Here is a 21967-nt window from a genome sequence, read left to right as displayed (position 1 = left end):
AATACATGTTTTCCATATTCTTGATAGATCTCTCCATCCTTTGCTTAATCTTTCCTGTTTTTTCTTCCAGGTTCCAAACATTCTCATTCTTTGTACTGTCATCTGGGTCAGTTCCAGTTCCTTTTTTAAAAAAAACGATCTTCAGGTCTCTTGCCATCTGAGACATCTGCAGTTTTATAGTGTTAAGATCATCCAATATATTGTGTGTCAGATCTGCTGACTCTGATGATTTATTTTGTGTCAAAAGCATTGCATAATAAATAAATTTAAAAGTGATGAAATAAAGGAAATCACAAGCAGCTAAATAATTTTAGACTAAAAGCGGGCAACAGCGACCACATTGTCTGTAGATAATTCCACAGGTCTCCTTCTTTTAAGCAGTCTGGTCCTTGATCTAAAAGGAGAGCATGTTATTTTATAAATGGACATTTTTTTAAAAAGTGCTACCTGAAAATAATTTTTTGTCCACTAGATGTTAACTCTTTGCTTCAGTTTCCCTATCTGGCTCTGTTTCCAGCATTTAGTATAAAACAGCACCCAGACTGCCACTAGATTTCAACAGCCTTGTTCTTACAGCACTTCCAAAGGTAAACAGCATTATAGTCCCATTGTAGTTTTGCTATTTCTAATCCTCAATCTTTACTGTATTTGAAATATATTTTTTCAATTAAAAGCTGGAGAGAACGCCTAAGTGAATGCAGATTCTCTTTTCCTTATTCTTACGTGTCACTAGTAGCAAAATGGAGAAATTTTGCTGTAACCTATGTATATTTTATCAAAAAGAGAAGAGGCATGAATCAATTATTTACTGTCCCTTCTAACAGAATGTATTACTCTCAAAGAGCTCTGTACACTTTCCAGACCTCTGCTCATTTCTCTGACCCAAACATTTCTGACTCAGTCTTTCTTAGAAAGTCAAGAGTATCCAGCTGTCACTTGTTTGAGGTGTGGGGACAAAAAAAACCCCTCTTCTCACAATTGGCAGCTGGTTTGGATAGTAGATATGGGCTGTCATGACAGGAAAGCAAACCTTTGGTTAAAAATAATACTGTTCTGGAGTTGTAACAGCTGCTGAGGTGCTTGTGGGTTTTTTGCTCTCAAGTCTAGCTTGCATTATGCACCATGATAAGGGGAAAGCAACTGCTTTTCCACCAAAGTTTTGAGGTGGTTCTGCACTTTCCTTTAGTATCAGTTCAATGGCTACCCAGCTGTGGATGTCTTCCAGAAACACCAGTTATTTGTAAAAGACACTGAGCAGATTCTGAGAAAAAGTGCAATCTATGATGACTCCAGCCCTGCCTCCAACTATAATATTTCGGAGCAGTAATTCAGGCAGTGATCACAACCTGAATACATGTTAGAAGCAGAATTGCTTCAGTAAAGAGGCTTTATACAGAACTGTTGCCAAAAAGCCTGTACAGTAGCTCTGATTGACCTAAGGTGACAGGGGATGTCTATGTACATTGCTTTAATTAGTTTCGTTACAATACTTTTACAAGCTGCTCTGGAAACTTGCTGAAAGAGGAAGTATTTTAAAGAGAAGCCAAGCTAACAGGTGTACAAAGAAGAGTTTTACTGCTCTTACAACATCAGGAAATACTTAATATTATTAAGACACATTTTAATCCACCCAGTAGCCTGCCTTTTTGTTCTGTTTCTTTGGTTTGGGCGTTATTTTGTTTGCTTCTCTTATTTATTTACCACATTTATACCCCGCTCTTCTCAACCCTTGGGGGACTCCTTTATAGACACACAGAGAAAACTTAGATATAGGGAGAAAGCAAATTTGCCTAATTCTGAAGCTGCAATGTCATTTGCTTTCCTGAAAAATATATATATTTCAAGCTTTCGCACAACAAAGAAACATGAGAATGTGCTGGATCAGACCATAAGACTTATTCCTACATTTGCCCGTAAAATGCCAATGGGAACCCTACTATCTGACACCTACTGGTATTTCCCGGATGTGGTACTGAGTTTGAAGTTCTCACTAGGTACCTGGAAATGGGAGATGCGTACCGTGAAGCTAGAAATCTTTCCTCCTGGCATCATATTGGGGTAATTTTGGGTAAGAAAAAACAAAGTTAAGAAAAGGGTGAAAAATTTCTCACTCTCGAGAAATCTCATATTATATAGGAGCAAGTCATATATGGGAACTGGGCCCAAATCTTTTTAAACAGAACTTTAAAAAAAGTTCCTTTTCCCTTCACTCTTCTGGAAATGCTCTCTTACTCACCGAGATTCTTCCTCCAGCTTGGCCAGATCATCAGATGTAGGAGTCTATAACTTTGTTGTAGGTCCTCACTGATGTGTTATTCACCTGGTAAAATCATGTTAATTAGTATCTCCTTCATATATCCCAGTGGTTCTCAACCTGAGGTCCCCAGATGTTTTTGGCCTACAACTCCCAGAAATCCTAGCCAGTTTACCAGCTGTTAGGATTTCTCGGAGTTGAAGGCCAAAAACATCTGGGGACCCCAGGTTGAGAACCACTGATATATCCCCCTTTGGATTGAGATCCAGCAGCTTACCTGTATAAGGCCTCCAAGAATTGCAGAAACTGCTTGCTACAAACTTAATTTAGTTGCCTTGTTCAAAAAAAACAACCCTCAGGAAATAAAGTCAACACCAGATAGAAGAAAAGAAGCCTCCATTTTAATTCTAAAGGAAAATCAGAAGAAATTGGACTCTGAACACAAATAAATGAGACACAAGGACCCAGAAAAGAAGCTGTAACTTCCAATGAAGTTGGAGATAGTGGTAGTGAGGAGCACGTACAAATGCCCAGAAATATACTTCTTAGGTGTATTTACTGGTATGTCACACATTGTCACCCCTAAAAACTCCCAAATGATTGATGAGATGATAGCAAATGGAGAGCTCTAGGAAATTTAAACAAGTTATCGTGTGCAGCATGAATGTGAGTTCAACTGTAAATTTTGTTCCCTGTGTATTTTCTGTAATTGAATTGGTGTTGCTGAAGGAAACGATTTCACACCATAGAGGTCAATTTCCTTTATGATTGTTATTGACTCCCTGAAGGGAGTAGGGGCTTTACAAATGTCTGACAATGTTGGTAAAGCCTTCACATTCTCTCACACACATACCCTTTCAAAAGAAGGGGCAAAACAATTGTGGCAATGTCTAAATTGGCCACACTTTGGAGCAGGTCAATTCCTTAAAACTGGAGACAGAGAGGTTCAGTGATATCATCCCTCATTGTACTGATGGTGGGTGTCTAACTAGTAAAATCAAATTAAATGAGATGGACATAGGAAGACCAAACAACAAACAGACAAAAAGCACAACCCTTTCCAATGTGCAACATCTACTGTGATCCTGGGCAAAACTACATCACAAATTATACAGACTGATCTAAAATGTGCTTTTCCAATTTACACAGTTTTATTGATGAGATGTCATCTTGATACCCTATTAAGGCAAACTGAGGGATAAAAAGTTCAGCTTCAAAGAAGCATTTTAAATGGTTACACCCCTCTATAGACACAGAAGAGAATCTGTCAGCAAAAGGTGTTTTTAAAAAATAAATGCAAAAGTGTTTTTTTTTCAAAACCTTAGGATTATTTTTACTCATGACAATATTTGTTAAAAATATTACATCTGCCTTTGAGAAGAGAGAGCCTCATCTTTTTATAATATGGAAAAATAAACTCTACACGACATCCCAAATTGGCACACAGGCGGTTTAAAATAACATCCTCTCCCATTATAGTTCCTCGGGGTTGCTTTGCCCCTCTCTCCCGTTCCCCAATGTTGCTTAACACGCTGGACTGTATGAATGGGTATAAGACAAGAATACCTAAAAACAGTAAAATGTTTATTTCCTTAGAAAAAAAAGAGGGATTCAAACTGATTGCAATCACAACTTCCATCTGCGGTCAGCAAAGCCAGTACTGAAAGCTTATTCCTCGATTAAAATAACCAGTAAAAGAAGTGGTGTATTTTTTAAAAAATACAGATTTCTGCTCCTGCATCACCATAGCCAGTATTTCTGTGACAACATGCTTTTAAATTGACAACTTCTTCCTAGCAGAGAAACGAGGTCTGTCATGGCAAAGCATCCCATTTCCAAAGCTCAATATTGTCAGCATTAACAGGAACTCCAGACCCCATCACGGCTGGACTGACGGACTGGAAGAGGCTCAACTGCTCAGTTATGGAAGATTCTGTACAACACCAGCTCAGCCAACAGAAAACAGGCTAACAGCTCCAGGGAAATCCAAGGTGTCACTCAGATTTTATGTCAAAGATCCACTGTGTTCCTGGACAAGGTAAGTGACAATCGGCAACAAGTTTCAACCACCAGCAGCCAAGGGCAGTTCCACACAAGCCGTTCTTCCTTCCTGTAGCCATGTTCATTGTATGGTCATTGAGAAACACTGTAACTTAATGGAGCATACAATGTGGAAATGATCTTTTGTTATGTAGTGCTGTTCACTTGAGAAGACTTCCAGAAAAGATCTTCACTGGACCATAATCTATTTACACAGTAGTATTCCTGTTTGATCTGCAGAATTGGCACTATGTGATGTCCTCCTCTTCTGAACAGTAATCACGGCCCTTCAAAGGGAAAAAGAACATTTTAAAGATATGTTATATCTGCATTAAAATAATACACAGAAAATGAAAAAAATGGATATAGCTAGAGAAAACGATGGCTTCAGTTTATGCAAGCTCCATTAGGATTGTTCTGCTTGGAATACCTTTATGCAACAATGTTCTGTAAACTTCACAGCTGAAGTCACAGCATGTGTTGTGAATTTCCTAAGTAAACAAAGAGCAATGTCTTTCAATTTCAGCCTCACACTTTGCACCATGGGGACAATAATAACCACAGGGTCCTTGTAATGATTCATGTGCACAGCATTCAAAACGGCTACACAGAATGCACTATAGGTAACTTCTATCTCTAACTCATACACAAGCCAAAGCTAAGAAAAGTGTATTCTACAAATAAGGGCAGACCTAACTGCATTTCCCAAGTAGAACATTAGAGTCTTGCTGAGAAAAGGAGGAGTGAGTGTCATCTCATCCAGAATTATAACCAATATAATGTGTCTTGTCCAAACTGGATGTCAGTTCATTGGCCTTCAACCAATTCATTGAACTCCAGGATCCAGATAAGCAAGCTCAACTGACTCTGCCAGTGATGAGATCAATCCCAATCTTCTGATTACTTCACTCAGCACAAACACACAAGCTATATAGTGTTTTGAGAGGCAGCTAGACAAGACCATGAATCTATCGTAGCCTCTGTGAGGCAGAGAAACGAAAATCTGAAGCCATTTTCTGGAAATGACCACTAGATAGGAGAGCTTATTCAAACCTATTTCATAATAACAATATTAACATTGATAGAGCAGTCCAGAGAACATGGTTGAAAAACACTCTTCTTGTCTTTCTCTGAGCACAATTTATGCCCTGGGCAAACCAAACCATCTTGCTGCCAAATCCAGCCTGGAACTAGTTTAGATATCTGTGATAATTAGGAACAGCTAGGCTTAAACAGCTACCACTTGCCTATCTGCTTGGCTCCAAAAAGGATATGTATTTGTGAATGGATGACTGTTGATACAACCCTAGGTATCTCAAAGAAATTCCTCACTGCTCTCCTACCAATCGCAATATCTAAGGGAGGTGAAGATACCTTTTCTCCTGACCTCTTCAGTAACCTAACTACTAGGGGATTTTAGCACCCTAGTGATTTTTTTTTTAATTCCTTGATTTGAAATTCAGCTCTTGCTCTAATTTTTAGACATTTTGTCAGCTTTCTGATTACTTTGTGTAGGCAGGAACAGCACTTGAAAAAGAGAAAGGCGAGAAAGAGAGCATACAGACACTGGTTAAGAAATGGGAGATATGGCCCACGCCTTCCTGAAGCATGACAAGCAGCTCTTCAGCACAGCCTGTCTCTGAAAATGCAGCTACCGAAGAGAAAATGGATCATGGCTGAATGCATTAATTGAATGAAGAAGCTAGCATAATGTCATCTTTGAATATAGGTCACTATCATACCCCTTCACACCAATCTGTTCCACTTTTAAATATTCCAAGGTGCAGCATAGACTCATTTTTCACCTTTGCATCAAAGCACATGCAGAAGAAATGGGATTGAAGCAAATACTGGGACAAGAAGGATAGAGGGACATCTTTCAGAGGGCAGACAGATCTTTCTCCCACAGTTTGAGGTGAGTAAAGTTCCTCCTTGGAATAAAGTTCCAAAGTCAAGAGTTGGATGGAGAGGAGGAGGTCTATGGAAAAGCTATACACAGAATACTGCTGTGAAATATGAGCAGCCAATGGGGAGCCAGGCAAATAGTTTTATGTATCCTAAAATTATCACAGACAAATTTGAGTCATTTTCTCCTGGTTTGGAATTCATCTTGAGCTTTTACTCTTCCTTCCAGCTTGTATATTATTTTGTGTATGATGTATTGTACTTTGTTTAGTGTTTGATTCTATAAACCACAGACTGTTATAAGAAATTTAACCATCAAGAGTTGGTGTTGAAACTAGAGAGTGGTGATAAAAGTGGCAGCACTGGTTGGCAAAATCCAATATACAACCAATGAAATCGTAAGTATGATTACTACATCTCATTTATTTGCATAGGTCTGCTCTAATTGGGGATAGTAGTGGATTTAACCTTTTTTTTGTTTGACTACATCTAATATTACTACCAAGTAGAGCGTACCGATTGAAATGAATGGAATCTGTTAGTCACAATTTATGTAAATAAATCCCACTGATTTCAAATATTCTACTTTAGTTCAGGGGAGCCCCCAGTGGCGCAGCGTGTTAAAGCGCTGAACTGCTGAACTTGTGGACCAAAAGGTCGCAGGTTCGAATGCGGAGAGCGGAGTGAGCACCAACCCCAGAGTCGGACACGACTGGACTTAATGTCAGGGGAAAACCAAACTAAGAATTGATTTGGCCTAACTATCATCACCATCACCATAATAACTGAAATTCAACTGCAGGCTGCAGTTTAATTGCAGACTCGGATTGACTCCAGAATCTTTCCTACTTGAAAAGAAACATTTCAGGACAGGAATACTGTACAGTAAGCAAAAAAATGAATCATCAGCTATAGGTTAGTTCTGGTCAGGGCCATGGAAATGATGCCCACATTATGTCAATTATATAAGACTGAAACACAAATTAGATTAAGCTCTTTAAGTGCAAGCAAATCATGATGTATTTCCTAAATGGCATATGAGTAATAGGAAAGAAATGACTTGAATCTCAGACAGCATCAGACAGGCACTTGTTAGACAATTGTGAGTGTGCATAATTAATATCACTTTTGTTATTTGACATTCTGATATGATAAATATAATCCATTTTTAATAAATCTAAGTCCCCCTCCCATCTTATTAAGTAGGTTAATTGTGCCATGAATGTATGGTGTAGCTGTTGGGAGTGTAGAATTAAGGCTGGGAGACCTATGTTCAAATCTCAATTTGAAGATCCCTTGTCCACTTTAGGCCAATTAGATTCTCTCAATTTCACAGAATTATTTCAAAAATAATTAAGGGAGTGGGAACTATGCCATCTTAGCCCCTTAGAAGAACAGTGAGATATAAAAAACTACTACAACAAAAAGTCCAAATATTTTCCAAAGACACTTCCAAAACTAAATCTTATAGCTTGTTTGGACTAAAATTTCCAGCATACCAAAATAGCAAGAAACATAGACATCACGGCTCGTGTGATGGGAGTTGCCATCTATAACATGTTAAGGGAACTGGTGATGGAAGTCTGTGCCTAAGCACTCAATGAAACTGAAGCGTTTTCTCTTACTACCCACTCCAATTTCAGGCAATGCACATATTTTTAAAAGTTACTCAAAGAATCCTGGTAATTTGATGAACATTATGTTCCTCTGGTCTTAAATAACAAAGATATGATCTTGAAAAGTTGAATCTTGAAAGCTCAAAGAAACACCTAAATGCAACAGTAAATACAGTTGTCACATATTTGGCCATGACAGCAGGACACACACAGGGATCAACTGAAGGTTCAACACAGCAGCTCCCTTTGCTTCCACTCAACACAATTCTCAGCAGTTAAGAATTGTAAAAGTTCTACTGACATACCCTTTTATTAGTTGCTTCATTGTTTTAAAATGACAGATTAATAAACAAATTGACACCACAGGAATACAGGAGTTCTCTGGGCTAAATGACTTTTTTGTACTTTGTAAAGTCTTCCATGGTGTGAGGCCAGAGAGGGCAGGATGTCTCTAAGGCAACACAGCATCTTCTACTGCTATAACGTTCAACAACAGGATCCCGTTTTCTATCTGTCACTCTAAAGGAAGCAAAAGAGGAGGACAAGGATCTGGTTGCCATGAGTGCCACTGTGCCAAACAGTCTCGCTTTGCGCTATGGCAGAAAGCACTGAAAGACAGAGTGGCTATTTTCATGAATGCATCTCCAAGGCAATGAGGAAACAGCTGGTTCCTAGAAGAATTCCAATTTCTGTTTTTCTTTCATTCCCAGAACGGGTGGAATAAATATGCACATGAATGTGCAACCAAATGTACACTTAACACCCATATATGGAGTGTTAACTTTGATTTCTGCCAAATAAATAATGGCTCAATCTACCTCTCCCACACTAGCCAGGTAGTGGCATGATGTGTAGAAAAAGGTCACACTGTCCCTATATGTCACATCCCTTACACTGGTTTATTATTGGATCACCTGTGCTGACATAACCCTTTGAGATCAAGTATATATTTCAACAGTGATAATCAGTTTCAGTATTTGCATGTTTGAAAATAGTCAGGCAGCTTTCTTTGGATAGGCAATCCCACACATCTAAGAAGCAATCTTTCAACTGGCGTATACAGCAACATCACAAATCAGTATTCTCTCCCTACAGCTCACTACTCCATGCTTACTTAAAGCTTGCTCCAGGGAGCTAGGAAATCCTCCTCGGCATTTCACAGAGGTTGCAGGGGCAAGGAGAAGATAAGTACAGGCAGTCCCCAAGTTACAAACAAGATAGGTTTTGTAGGTTTGTTCTTACGTCGATTTGTAAGTCAGAACAGGTACATTTTTAAGTATTACTCTAGACAGACAAACAGACAGACAGACAGACAGACAGACAGACAGACAGCCAGCCAGCTTTGGATAGCATAGGGAAGGGTTAACACCCATGTGGTGTTTGTTTTGCTGTCTGTGCTCCAGAAGATTTTACCTCACTTTCTGTCCCTGTAATACCGCATATACTAGAGTATAAGCTACCCCAAATGTAAGCTGAGGCACCTAATTTTCCCACAAAAAACTGGGAAAACATATTGACTCAAGTATAAGCCGACAGTGGAAAATACAGCAGCTACTGGTAAATTTCAAAAATAAAAATAGATACCAATGAAATTACATTAATTGAGGCATGAGTAGGCTAAATGTTTTTGCATATTTACCATATTTCAAAGAAAAATAGTAAATTAGCTGTATAAGTGGAAAAGGAGGGTCAACAAAAACAATATGGTATCAACATTAACTTTGTAACAACAACAACAATAATTTATTTGTACTCCACTCTATCTCTCCATGGGGACTAAGGGCAGTTTCCAACATAGTAACAGACAAACATTCAATGCCAATTTAAACAAAAAAAAAACCCAACCATTTTTTTGTAAACAAAAGATGATATTAAACATTGTACAATAAGTTAAAATAAACTAATTTAAAAACCAGACGAGGTTCCCTTTCACCTTCTCCCAGGCTTCTCCTATTGACACAGCCTAGAATGGCATTGACCTTTTCAGCTGCAGCATCACACTGTTGGATCATGTTCGGCTTATCGTTGACTAAGACTCCTTTCATAGAATCCTAGAGTTGAAAGGGATCTCCAAAGACTATTTAGTCCAACCCGCTTCATTCTGCCTTCATGTAGGGAAAGCACAATCAAAGCACCCGCTACAGATGGCCATCCAGCCTTAATATTATTAATAATAGAGTTGGAGGGGACCTCTAAAGACTATCTAGTCTAAGGACCTTCTGCTTTCATGCAGGGAAAGCACAAACAAAGCACCCCTGACAGATGGCCACCCAGCTTCAATAATAATAATAATAATAATAATAATAATAATAATAATAATAATAATGAGTTGGAAGAGACCCCTTGGGCCATCTAGTCCAACCCCCTTCTGCCTTCGTGCAGCAAAAGCACAATCAAAGCACCCCGACAGATGGCCACCCAGCCAGAAGAAGAAGAAGAAGAAGAAGAAGAAGAAGAAGAAGAAGAAGAAGAAGAGTTGGAAGAAACTCCTTGGGCCATCTAGTTCAATCCCCTTCTGCCTTTCCCTCCTTCAGCAGCGGCGGCGGGAAAGGCGCACGTGGGGTGAGGGAGGAGGGAAAGGCATGCATGTTTCCCTCCTCCTCCCTCGCCCCACATGAGCCTTCCTCGGCAGTGGCGGAGGGAACCAAGGTGGCAGGGTTTGTCTGTGGCCTTGCTCCCTCCAGGCTCGGAAGAGGGAAGGGCACGTGGGGGGCGAGGGGGGAGGAGAAGGGAGGGCCCAGTTGGGAAAGCATGGAGAAAGGGCTCTTCTTTCAGCCTCATGCCTTCCTACCAGGACCCTCACCCAAGTATAAGCCATTGGGAGCCTTTTCAGCCTGAAAAAAGTGCTAAAAAACTCAGCTTATACTAGAGTATATATGGTAATTGGATTTTGAAAAAATTGGCTTATTGTGGAAACAAGGAATGGCAATAAAGCTTCAGAGGAGACACCTTTTCCCCCCATGATCACTCTTCTAGGAGTGAATTTCTCTTCAGAGGGGCAGATTTCTCCCACTTCCTGTTGCCTCACCCCTGTTTGTAACTATGAATCATTTGTAACTTGGGAATTGCCTGTATAGGCTTGGATTTAACCCTGTGAGCAGACATGGGGTGGGAATACTGCAACTCTCTAGATCGGGATCCTCAAACTTTTTAAATGGAGGGCCGGTTCATGGTCTCTCAGACTGTTGGGGGGCCGGACTATGATAAAATAGTTCAAAATTAGGATTGTTGTTGTTGTGCCTTCAACTCATTTCAGACTTAGGTCAACCCTAAGTCCAAAGTATAGGACAGGGGCTAGGTAAATAACCTTGGAGGGCCACATCCGGCCCACGGGCCTTAGTTTGGGGACCCCTGCTCTAGATCACAGACAAGCAAAGTCTGGCTAGTAAGAAGCCTGGGCCAAGCTTTCGTAACACATGAAACCTGCTAGTGCTCTAACCTTTATTTTAAAAACTGCAGTGATTTTCGGACTGATTTTGGGTGTTTTCATCTAAAAAACTAAAGGGAGAGACTCCAGCCCACATAAAAATGACCCCAGCTCACAGAGATATACAGTGTTCACTCACTACTTCGCGGATCACTGTGTTGGATTATGGTTGTATGTGTATGAAATGTAAATCAAGTGTTTTCTGCTGTTTTGTAAGAGTGTGTGTTGAGCTGGTGCTTGCCGAGGCAAGAGGCTATAGAAGAATGCCAGCTCAGAGCGATGGCTTTTGCTGTGCTTTATAAATATGTATTATAGATATTGAATAAATGTTTGGACTTCAGACTATGGATATGTTTGAGTCTGACATTGAACAGGAATTGGTGAGGCAGACAATTGCAACCAATTCATCAGGGTGCTGGAGAAGATGATTGATGGAGTTTGAAGAAACCCACCCAGCACGCACCCTGACCTCATCCACGCCGTCACACTTTTCGCGGATTCGCTGTTTTGTGGTTTTTCAATAACCTCTAAAAGACTATTATAAATCATAAAAAATTACGATTTACAGCCTAAAGAAGAAAGGACAAGCCAAAGGGAGAGAAAAGGAGCCCAAGCAGCAACAGGAGGAGGCGATTTATCAACACACAGTTGGTAGATAAAGACTTAGAATAGTGTGTAACTACTTAAATAATGTAGAAATATTAAAATAAATATAGTGTCCCTACTTCGTGGATTTTCACTTATTGAGGGTGGTCCTGGAACCTAACCCCCATGATGTACAGGGAATACTGTACATCAGAACTCTGCAATATTAAACAGATTCATGAATTTTCAGTCACCCTTTTTTTAGGAAGAACAAAATATTTAGGAGTACTACTATCAGCAGGGATGGATGTGGCCTATGAAAGGAAAGGGAGGGAGATTGATCCCTGTGCAGTTGTCCACCATTGTTCTAGGTGTTGTTGGACTGTGGCACCCAATATACTTCATCACTGGCTAAAGTCAAGGATTCATGAAACATACAGTCCTACAACAACTACAGGAGTCATCCATGGCATAAATGACTATATTTTTATTATATTTATTATTAATAAATAGTCCATCTGTAGTCCATCTGTAAACATTTCAGAATTGTCTTATTGTAGCTATTTTAGAGCCAGAGATGGAAAATCCACAGACAATCTTTAATCTTACAGATTAACATGGGTCATCATTTATGTGGAGGCTCTTTAAGATGAATAAGAGCTGGGCTCCAATTACTTTCAACAAGGTTTGCACAAATGACTCTCCTGTGGGATCTGGTCAGAGCTGTCTCTTGTTCTACCCCCCCACAGTGGCACCCAAAATCTGCTACCCGATTTAGCAGGACTCCCTTCGGTCTCCACACATCAAAGAGCAAATTCCAGATTGTGCAGCCTGAATTCAGCCACATTCTTTTAGTGGCTAATTAATTCACTTCAGAGAATTGTCGCCTGTAGCAACTCTCCAAGAATCCTCAATGTTTTAGTCTTGTGGTTTTCTTGCATCTCATATTCAAAGTTTCTGAGGATAATATCCATGCCTTGATTTCTAAGGTCAAGCTAATTACTTGTCCTTCTGACCCAATCCCCTCTAATTGACTCTGGGGACTCTTTCCCCAAGCCTAATTGATACCATTAGAAATTTTCCATTCTCCACAGAGAATCTACCCATGTGATTTTGGCTATGCTTTGATGAGTCTTATTTGAAACAAATCTATAAACCTATTAAATTTTCCTTAAATATTTATCTCCTTGATCATCTCTGCAACTCTTGCCCCTTCTAATTTGTATAGCCTGTTACTTATTTTCAATTATATATTAACAGTGAGATCACATTACCATGCAAAGGCCAGGACTCTAATCCTGTGGGAAGGTATTGGATCCAGCCTCCTCTGTCATACGATGTTGTGAATGAGCCTTCTGGGGTCAATGATACTACTGATAGTAGCAGGAAGAGAAGAAAGACTCCTCGGGAGCAAGACTCATTTGAGGAGTTACAGAGAAAGAATGTGTGATATCAGATACATCTAACAGAAGCCAACTTAAGAAATGACAATTAATGACCTGAGAATTCGAAATTGGATCTGTGTACCTGGTACATATACAGTGGTAGCTTTTATCCTACAGCTGTAACTAAATTGTACTCAATGGTTTCACACTGATGTGGCTGTTTGGTGGTGGTTGGAGTGTGGAGTGATGGGTGTGTTGTTTTTGCAATGTATGCTGGGGAAGGCATTTAATTTTGTTGTATAATGTACAATGACAATAAAGTTATTCTATTCTATTCCATTCAGTGGGATGTGAACGTAGTACCAAATGTAACTGCTTGTTCCTAAACAAATCATAGCCACGTGTATGTGGCCTACTTTACCATCTATGTAGGCACCTCTATACAACATGCAAAAATCTAGATACTGTGACTTCAACATCACTGCTACGTGAGTATTGTTTTATCATATTTGTCTGATGCAGAAGCCTAGAAGAAGTTCAAAAGAAAGTATGAGATGTTCTACACTTTTTGGCCTAGTCAATGTATCAAGATAAATTTGGGTTTGTTTTGTTTTATGGACAACATCGCTACCTTGCAACTTTGGGATTTATAGAGTTACAGTCTTTTAAATCCTTTCATGCTGATTTCCTTCAAAAGTACTTGGAATTTTGACTGACAACGTGGTTAGTGGAAACAACCCAACTGCAAACTAGGGCTGTTTTCAGGATACACTGTTAATCTAAAATGGAAGCTAGTGCTCCCAATCTTCTCTGTAGGAGACTGGGAGATCCAAAGAGCCCGAGGTGGAAAGGTTAGGTTTGTCTCGTTCTCAGACTGAAATGCTATGTGAAACACCTTAGGTAAAGAGCTTCATTTAACTTCTTCACTGAACAAATCTCTTTCTCTCTGTGCATTTAAATACACACGTTGTTATCCTGCATAATGTGACATTTGGGATGAATATGTGATGTCCTCACAACAAGAAAAATCAGTTAAAAAATCAACCAAAACAAAAAGTATAAAAGTACAATTGCTGAGTTAAGTGTTTGGCCAAAGTTCTGCTTCATTTTGGCCAAAGAGGGAATATACAGGAAAAATAGTCATAGGAAAAGCAGGTTGCTTGCTTTTTAGTCACCTGAGAAATATCTGAAGATGAATTGTGTAGGCACCTCCCTCTGTATAGGTGTCACAGAAATCACAAAAAATAACCATAAAACACTCTTTATATCAATATGTCAGGACAAGCCACACACATACATCAGCTGCAATGTTGGGGCTACGTTAGATGAACCTGCAGTTGATGCATCTCATTCCTGCAATAATCCTTGAGACTCAGTCTCAATGAGACTTAAGTCTCAATGTGGAAAACCAACAATTGCAATTATACTGAAAATATAACATACTTTGAAAAGTTGCCAGATGTTAATAAAAACACAAGAGATCTTTTCTTATGCACAAAGGTTTACATGTCCCAATAAGTCACATTACACAGCTATTGCATTTCTTCTAAAGCAGTGTCTCTCAAACTCTGCTTGTCCAGGTGTTTTGGACTTCAGCTTCTACAATTCCTATCAGCTGGTAAGATGGCTGGGATTTCTGGGAGCTGAAGTCCAAAACACCGGGCAGAGCAGAGTTTGAGAAATATTGTTCTAAAGGATTTATACACCACCTTTCATCCTATTTAAGATTTGGGGGTAGTATACCACTGGCTCCATCATAGTACAAATACTATTCCTTACACTAATAAAATGTTTTCTTAGTAATTCTTACCTTTTCAATTTTCTCATCCAGCATTCTGAAGAATTCTTGTTGGCTTTCAGAGATGTGCATGCTGAAACAGAGAGAGAAGTGCTTTTTAAAATTTGACACAATACAATACAAAAACATACCTGCTGTGTCAAGCTTTAGTAGAACAGGCAACTGTCAGGTGTCAGAAACCTAAGTGCTTTTTACTGTTATTAAGGTACATCTGAAATAATTTTGTTTTGGAAAACTGAGGACAAATGTTGGGGGGTCAGTGGTTCCAGGGACTAAATGTGACATAAATCCTATACTTTTTCCATCCATTATTAGCCTACCATTTATGGGGGAAGGGGGGGGGGGAGAAATACAGATTCTGACGTAGTGCTAGTAATGTCAAGATCAGCAATACTATTCTAATATCACAATATCTCTCCTTAGCAAGATAAATGAGCAAAAAAAAAAAGATACCAGCTAGTTATTGATATATGTATGATTACCACCCCTTTCAGCTTCTCTTGAAAACTGGTAGTTTTCTTATCTAACTTAACCAGAGGGTATCACTCTTAAATGAGAGAAATATTATTTGATGAAAGTGAGAATTATGGCTTTATTCACAATTTATACAGTTTTAGTATGTTTCTTTAATAGATTTCAAAAAGTGCTTATTATGGTGTTGACAAAACAAAGTGATTGATTATTAGGCAAAGTATTTGCAACTGAAAATATTTAATCATTCATTACTGCTGTTTAAACAGGGAGGCAGAAGAAGGCACAGCTCGCTCTGTTCCTATTCCCTTGGTGAAAGATATCACCAGTGAAGATATAAAAGCAGAGGAGAGAGAAAACAAACAGTACTACTATTTAAAGCTGCATTACCTCAACCTCCCCCCCCCCCCCCAATGGATGACATTTAAGTTTGCTCTGGAGCAAACTTCAACACTTTTTATGCTGGCTGTACCACAACTGCAAACTAGAAAGGACATCCCCACCCCAAAGTATGGGGTGTGCCTAGCAGCCAGCAGCAGTCAACACCCACTCAAACCCATTTAAGAAAACATATTCCAGCCAACAGTACTTGTTACAGAACTCATGCAAATGATGAGCTAACTATTACAGGTGTTCTGAAAATGGTAGGAAAGGCTAGTCAATCTAGAGGCAGGTTGGAAGGAGAATTCCTCAATTAGCTTTCCAAAAAAGACATCTCCACTCCAATCTTCGGGGTGAGAAGAGCGGGATATAAATGTAGTAAATAAATAAATAAATAAATCTACTTAGAAGAGTATGCAAGCACTCCTCAGTAGCAACTCCAGCCAATTTTTCTTTGATTGGCTCCACCCTTCCTCCATGGGGCTCCCTTGTAGTCTTGTTCTGTTGTGGGTTGTTAATTTGTATGAGATGATGCTTGATTCTTGCCACAATTTTTAGAGTTTCAATTTGAACATTGGGCTAGATTCACGGGGAGGGAAATGGAGATGAGTGTGGTCACTTCTTTGCTTTTGATATTCCTTTGGTGAGATCACAGGGGATTGAAGTACTTGGGACAGGGCCAGCTCATGGACCTACTATAATGCTTCGCCCTCTGGCAGCAATGGGAGCCACACAGTGAGGGTTCCATTTGCTGTCATCCTGTTAGTCTTTCCCCCAGCAGATTGTGGGTGGGTGTCACTGGACAAAGATTGGTTGACGTTTGGATCCATACCCTATGCCACTGGTTCTCAACCTGTGGGTTCCCAGATGTTTTGGCCTACAACTCCCGAAAATCCCAGCCAGTTTACCAGTTGTTAGGATTTCTGGGAGTTGATGAGCAAAACATCTGGGGACCCACAGGTTGAGAACTACTGCCCTATGGTGTACCAAGGCTCTATCAGCTGCAACTAATAAAGCTAAAGCTGTTTTAACTTAATCATTGTCTCTTATGTGTGCCCTTTCATAAATAGCCTCCTTCACCTGGCAAACCCAGCAATAACATCTATGTTAATAATGAACTCCTTCATGCAAGAGCATCTATATATATATATATAAGGATAAAAAAATTTCGGCCTAGGACAAATCAACAAAACTACACATCCCAGAAACACTAAACTTGGCAACACAACCTCTCATCCATGCCTCTACGTTCATACAACAAAAAGAAGAAAAGAAAAATAAAGTCCTAATTAGAGGGAAAGGAATAATTGTTTTTTTATCCAATTGCTGCCAGTTAGAAGGTTACACTCTGCCCACTTGGTCTCCTAGCAACCTACTCAGCCCAGAGGACAGGCACAGTTAGGCCTCAGGCCTCTTCCACACTGCCCTATAAGATACAGATTATCTGATTTTAACTGGATTATATAGCAGTGTAGACTCAAGGCCCTTCCACACAGCTATATTACCCATTTATAATCTTATATTATCTGCTTTGAACTGGATTATCTTGAGTCCACACTGCCAGATAATTCACTTCAGTGTGCATTTTATACAGCTGTGTAGAAGGGGCCTCATATAATCCAGTTCTAAGCAGATAATATAAGATTATAAATATACAGTAGAGTCTCACTTATCCAACATAAACAGGCCGGCAGAACGTTGGATAAGTGAATATGTTGGATAATAAGAGATTCAGGAAAAGCCGATTAAACATCAAATTAGGTAATGATTATACAAATTAAGCACCAAACATGTTATACAACAAATTTGACAGAAAAAGTAGTTCAATGCTCAGTAATACTATGTTGTAATTACTGTATTTACAAATTTAGCACCAAAATATCACAATGAATTTAAAACACTGACTACAAAAACAATGACTACTAAAAGGCAGACTGCGTTGGACACCTGTTTCGGCAGGCTTTTGATCTCCGCTATTGCTGTTTTTAAATTGCTTAGATTTTAGCTGTTTTTGTAAGCCACTCTGAGCCCTGGGGGAGTGTTTTTAAGATTTTTTAAAAAAGATATTTTAAAGATGTTTTTAAATTGTTAGATTTTAGCCTTTCTTGTAAGCCGCCCCGAGCCCTAGGGGAGTGGCGGCATATAAGCTTAAATAATAAATAAATAAATAATCCAGAACACTGGATAAGCAAATGTTGGATAAGTGAGATTCTATTGTAATATGAAATAATTACTGTGGTAATCCAGTCCAACCCAATTTTGCCATGGAGGACACAATCCAAGCACGCCCAACAGATGGCCACCCAGCCTCTCAATAATAATAATAATAATAATAATAAGAAGAAGAAGAAGAAGAAGAAGAAGAAGAAGATCATACAATCATAAGGTTATGAGACACCCCTAAGGATCATCCAGTTCAACTTCCTTCTACCATGCAGGACGACACAAACTAAGCACTCCTGACAGATGGCCATCCAAGATCTACACAGTAATAATACAAATCGAATCATAGAATCAGACAGTTAGGAGAGACCCCTAAAGGCCATCCAGTCCAACCCAACTCTGCCATTGGACGATACAATCCAAGCACTCCCAACAGATGGCCAGCCAGCCTCTCAATAATAATAATAATAATAATAATAATAATAATAATAATAATAATATCATACAATCATAAGGTTATGAGACACCCCTAAGGATCATCCAGTTCAACTTCCTTCTACCATGCAGGAGGACACAATCCAAGCACTCATGACAGATGGCCATCCAGCATCTACATAACAATGATGATGATGATGATGATGATGATAATAATAGCATAGAATCCAAAGGTTTGGAGAGACCCCTAAGGGCCATCCAGCCCAACTCTTTCTACTATGCAGCAGGACACAATCCAAGCATTCACAACACATGGAGAACATATAAATACTATATAATACTACACAGGGACATAGACCCCCTCTACCCTCACCACTTTCACAGTACACAAACAACCAAATGCATACTAAACATAAAGACAACTATACAACAGACATTCCACTACCACTACCTCAACAAGTTCCCAACAACAACACCAGACAACGCCACAGCAACGCGTAGCTGGGCATAGCTAGTTTGGAATATAAACTAAGAAGAAAACAGATTTGCCTGGCATCTTCTGTTTGAAAAATAGTCACCTGCAAACGCTCCAGTTGCAACTGCTGAGTTTGGGGGTGAAAAAGAGATGCGGGAAAGTGTACAAAATGCATACTGGGCAGCACCCATTTTAAAGTTATCTGTTCATCTTTCTGCAGCCAGGTTTTTTAATTTGTCTTTTAAAAATAAGCCCCATGCATTGATGAAGCTGTTGAAGTTGGGGAAAGGACCATATGATGGATGGCCAGCCCTTAGCAAAGGTGCTACTACCGTGTTCCCTCACTTATCACGGGGGTTACGTTCCAGGACCATTCACTATAAGTGAAAATCTGCTTTTCTTTAGGAAGGAAGTAGAAAGAGGGGGGGAGGGAGGGAAGAGGCAGGGGAATATGGGGCTGCCTCCTTCTCTTCCCGCTGCCGTTTAGGCTTCTTCTCCGCCCTGCTGCCCACACCCGACTGAGACCACCACCACTGTAAATCATAATTTTTGATGATTTATAATATTATTTTAGTGACTATTAAAAAAACGCAAAATGGTGAGGGAGCAAAAAACGCACTCCAAAGTAGCGCGGGAACACTGTATTGCAAAAAATAAAAATAAAATAAAAGGGGGGGGGGGGGACACCTCGTGGAAAGCCTGGACAGGATCGGGAACTTGGTGAGAGACCTATGGCAGCATCAGATTTCCAATGCTGCAACCCCCTTAATACTGTGCTGCTACTTGGCCCCCAGTCTGTTGTTGTTTATTTGTTTAGTCATTTCTGACTCTTTGTGACCTCATGGACCAGTTCACGTCAGAGCTCCTTGTCAGCCATCGCCACCTCCAGCTCCTTCAAGGTCAAGTCAGTCACTTCAAGGATAATATTCATCCATCTTTCCCTTGGCCGGCCCCTCTTCCTTTTTCCTTTCATTATCTCCAGCATCATTCTCTTCTTTAAACTGTCCTTTCTTCTCATTATGTGGCCAAAGTATTTCATCTTTGCCTTTAATATACTTCCCTCCCGTGAACAGTTGGGCTTTATTTGCTGGAGTATGGATTGGTTTGATCTTCTTGTGGTCCAAAGCACTCTCAAAAATTTCTTCCAACACCACAGCTCAAAAGACCCCCAGTCCAGCTGACTAAAACCACCCTAAGACACGGCCAGGCTGCCTCTGTGGCACAGTGCAGCACTATCTCATATTTTAGTCTTGAATCCAGCCATTCTTGGCACTTCAACATGTTCTGAATGAAAATAAAAAACTCTACTGTGCTTTTAAGAGCTGTATTTCCCAATTACTACTACTATTACTATACTTTGCTGGAAAAAAAGCCAGAGGTTATATTTATTTTACAGTTATCTGTCACTGGTCTGAAAGCAAAAGTGTCTTCTCTTTTGGCCTAAGGCATAGTAAAAAAAACCAAAAAACCCAGCTCCAAATGAGCAGCATCAATGGGAACCCGTGAAATGGCAGGCTACACACTACAAGGAATGCTTTTTCATTTATTTGCATTTATCTAGATGTGCAATTGACAAAGCTAATTAGTACAAACTACAGTCTGGAGGTTCTCCTCTTCCCAGGGATTCTTGTTTTTATTGCACTTGTTTTGACTGGTTAATTGTCTTTATCTTCGATCTCCCCCGAAAAAGTTTTTTTAAAAAAACAAAAAACATCAAGTTACCTAAAGGGATCCTTAACACCAAGAATACAAACTACAATACAAAACACCAAGAATACAAACTACAAAACAGAAAGTAATTTAGCAGAATAGGTACCAGAGAAATGCAAGTGCTGCTAGAATATTAACCCTGCATTATAGTAGACTTGAGTACAAGGTACACGAGGTCTGTTTACATTCTCCTAGAGAAGGAGCCAGTCCAGAAAAATAACCCAGGGCTTCAATTACAGTGGATAGGAGACAAGGAAGGACCCTATCTATTTGGTTAAAAAGGCTACTCATAGTACAATTCAAATGCATTTTAGTTGTGCCATGAGTGGGAGCTGCACATTTAATTCAGAGGCCATGCTAGCTGGCAATTTGGAAACACTAGGTGACTGAGATGAACACCAGGATTTCACAAAGTCCCTCATAGAGTCAAACATTTAAGAGTGCTAGGCTATTATGATTTACATTAAAACTAAAAGCAAAGGTAGCCAAGTTGTCTGAAAGACTTTAGATTTACAGTTTTACCCTTAAAGGTGCTTCTGTAGAGTTTAGTCTTTGCACAGTACCTCTTTACATTACACTCATTCATTTCTCCCTCCCCTCCTTGCCTTGCCTGTACTTTTTTCTTTCCAGACAGAAGGTCAGATCATTTCTTTCCATTAACAACACGATGTTATGGGGCCCAGGTCAGTGAGACTGTGTTTCACTGTAGTGTGCAAGATTGGAAAAATACTATTATTAGTAGCTGGCAAAGTGCTGGCAGTGCATTATGTATGGTATAGGATGCAAGACAGCAGACCCTGCCACAGGGCTGAAGGGGGGAACATGAAAGCTGAACATGCAGAGCAAGGTCAGATGTTTCTATAAAGTCAGAGGACATAGAAGATATTCTCACTATTTTATGTGTATACATTAATTGGGTCAGTTGGTCCTTCCTTCCTTCCTTCCTGCCTGCCTGCCTGCCTGCCTTATTCAAGTTATATTCTTCCTTTTTCTCAAAATAAGACCCAAATCTACTTTTTAGAATTGACAATAATTAGCATAATTAACAGAATTTACTGCTGAAGTTATTTGTGGGAATGAAAAAAGATGCACAGTGTGACATTGTTCACAAATTTCACGCTCCTGAATCTCTTAATATTCTTTTTTTAAAAAGCAACTTATAAAACTGAAAATATGCTTGAAGTGATCAATGTTATTTCTTATCTAAGCCAGACAAGCTTGCTTACTTACTTAGGCAATCCTTCGTAGTTCGAGGATGATTGTCTTCCATTTCTGTTGTCTTGGGGGTGGGTTCTTAGGTGGCTGAAGATACCTATTCTTGA

General features: G+C 39.6%; 1 protein-coding gene across 1 annotated transcript in view; it reads right to left on the bottom strand.

Moving 5' to 3' along the window:
- Nucleotides 1-2633: 2633 nt before the first annotated feature.
- c4h1orf21 (chromosome 4 C1orf21 homolog) overlaps nt 2634-21967 on the bottom strand; it is a 146093-nt gene continuing 126759 nt past the window's right edge. The window contains exons 5-6 of the mRNA XM_003223408.4: nt 15023-15083; nt 2634-4581 (exon numbers count right to left, since the gene is read on the bottom strand). Of these exons, the coding sequence (XP_003223456.1) occupies nt 4543-4581; nt 15023-15083 (100 nt within the window). The 3' untranslated portion in view covers nt 2634-4542. The remainder of the gene's footprint in view (nt 4582-15022; nt 15084-21967) is intronic.

This window comes from Anolis carolinensis, chromosome 4 (assembly GCF_035594765.1).
Source record: "Anolis carolinensis isolate JA03-04 chromosome 4, rAnoCar3.1.pri, whole genome shotgun sequence".
Classification (NCBI taxonomy): Eukaryota; Metazoa; Chordata; class Lepidosauria; order Squamata; family Dactyloidae; genus Anolis; species Anolis carolinensis.
Note: the sequence above shows the minus strand (reverse complement) of the source record. Positions and strands in the feature narration are given on the sequence as shown.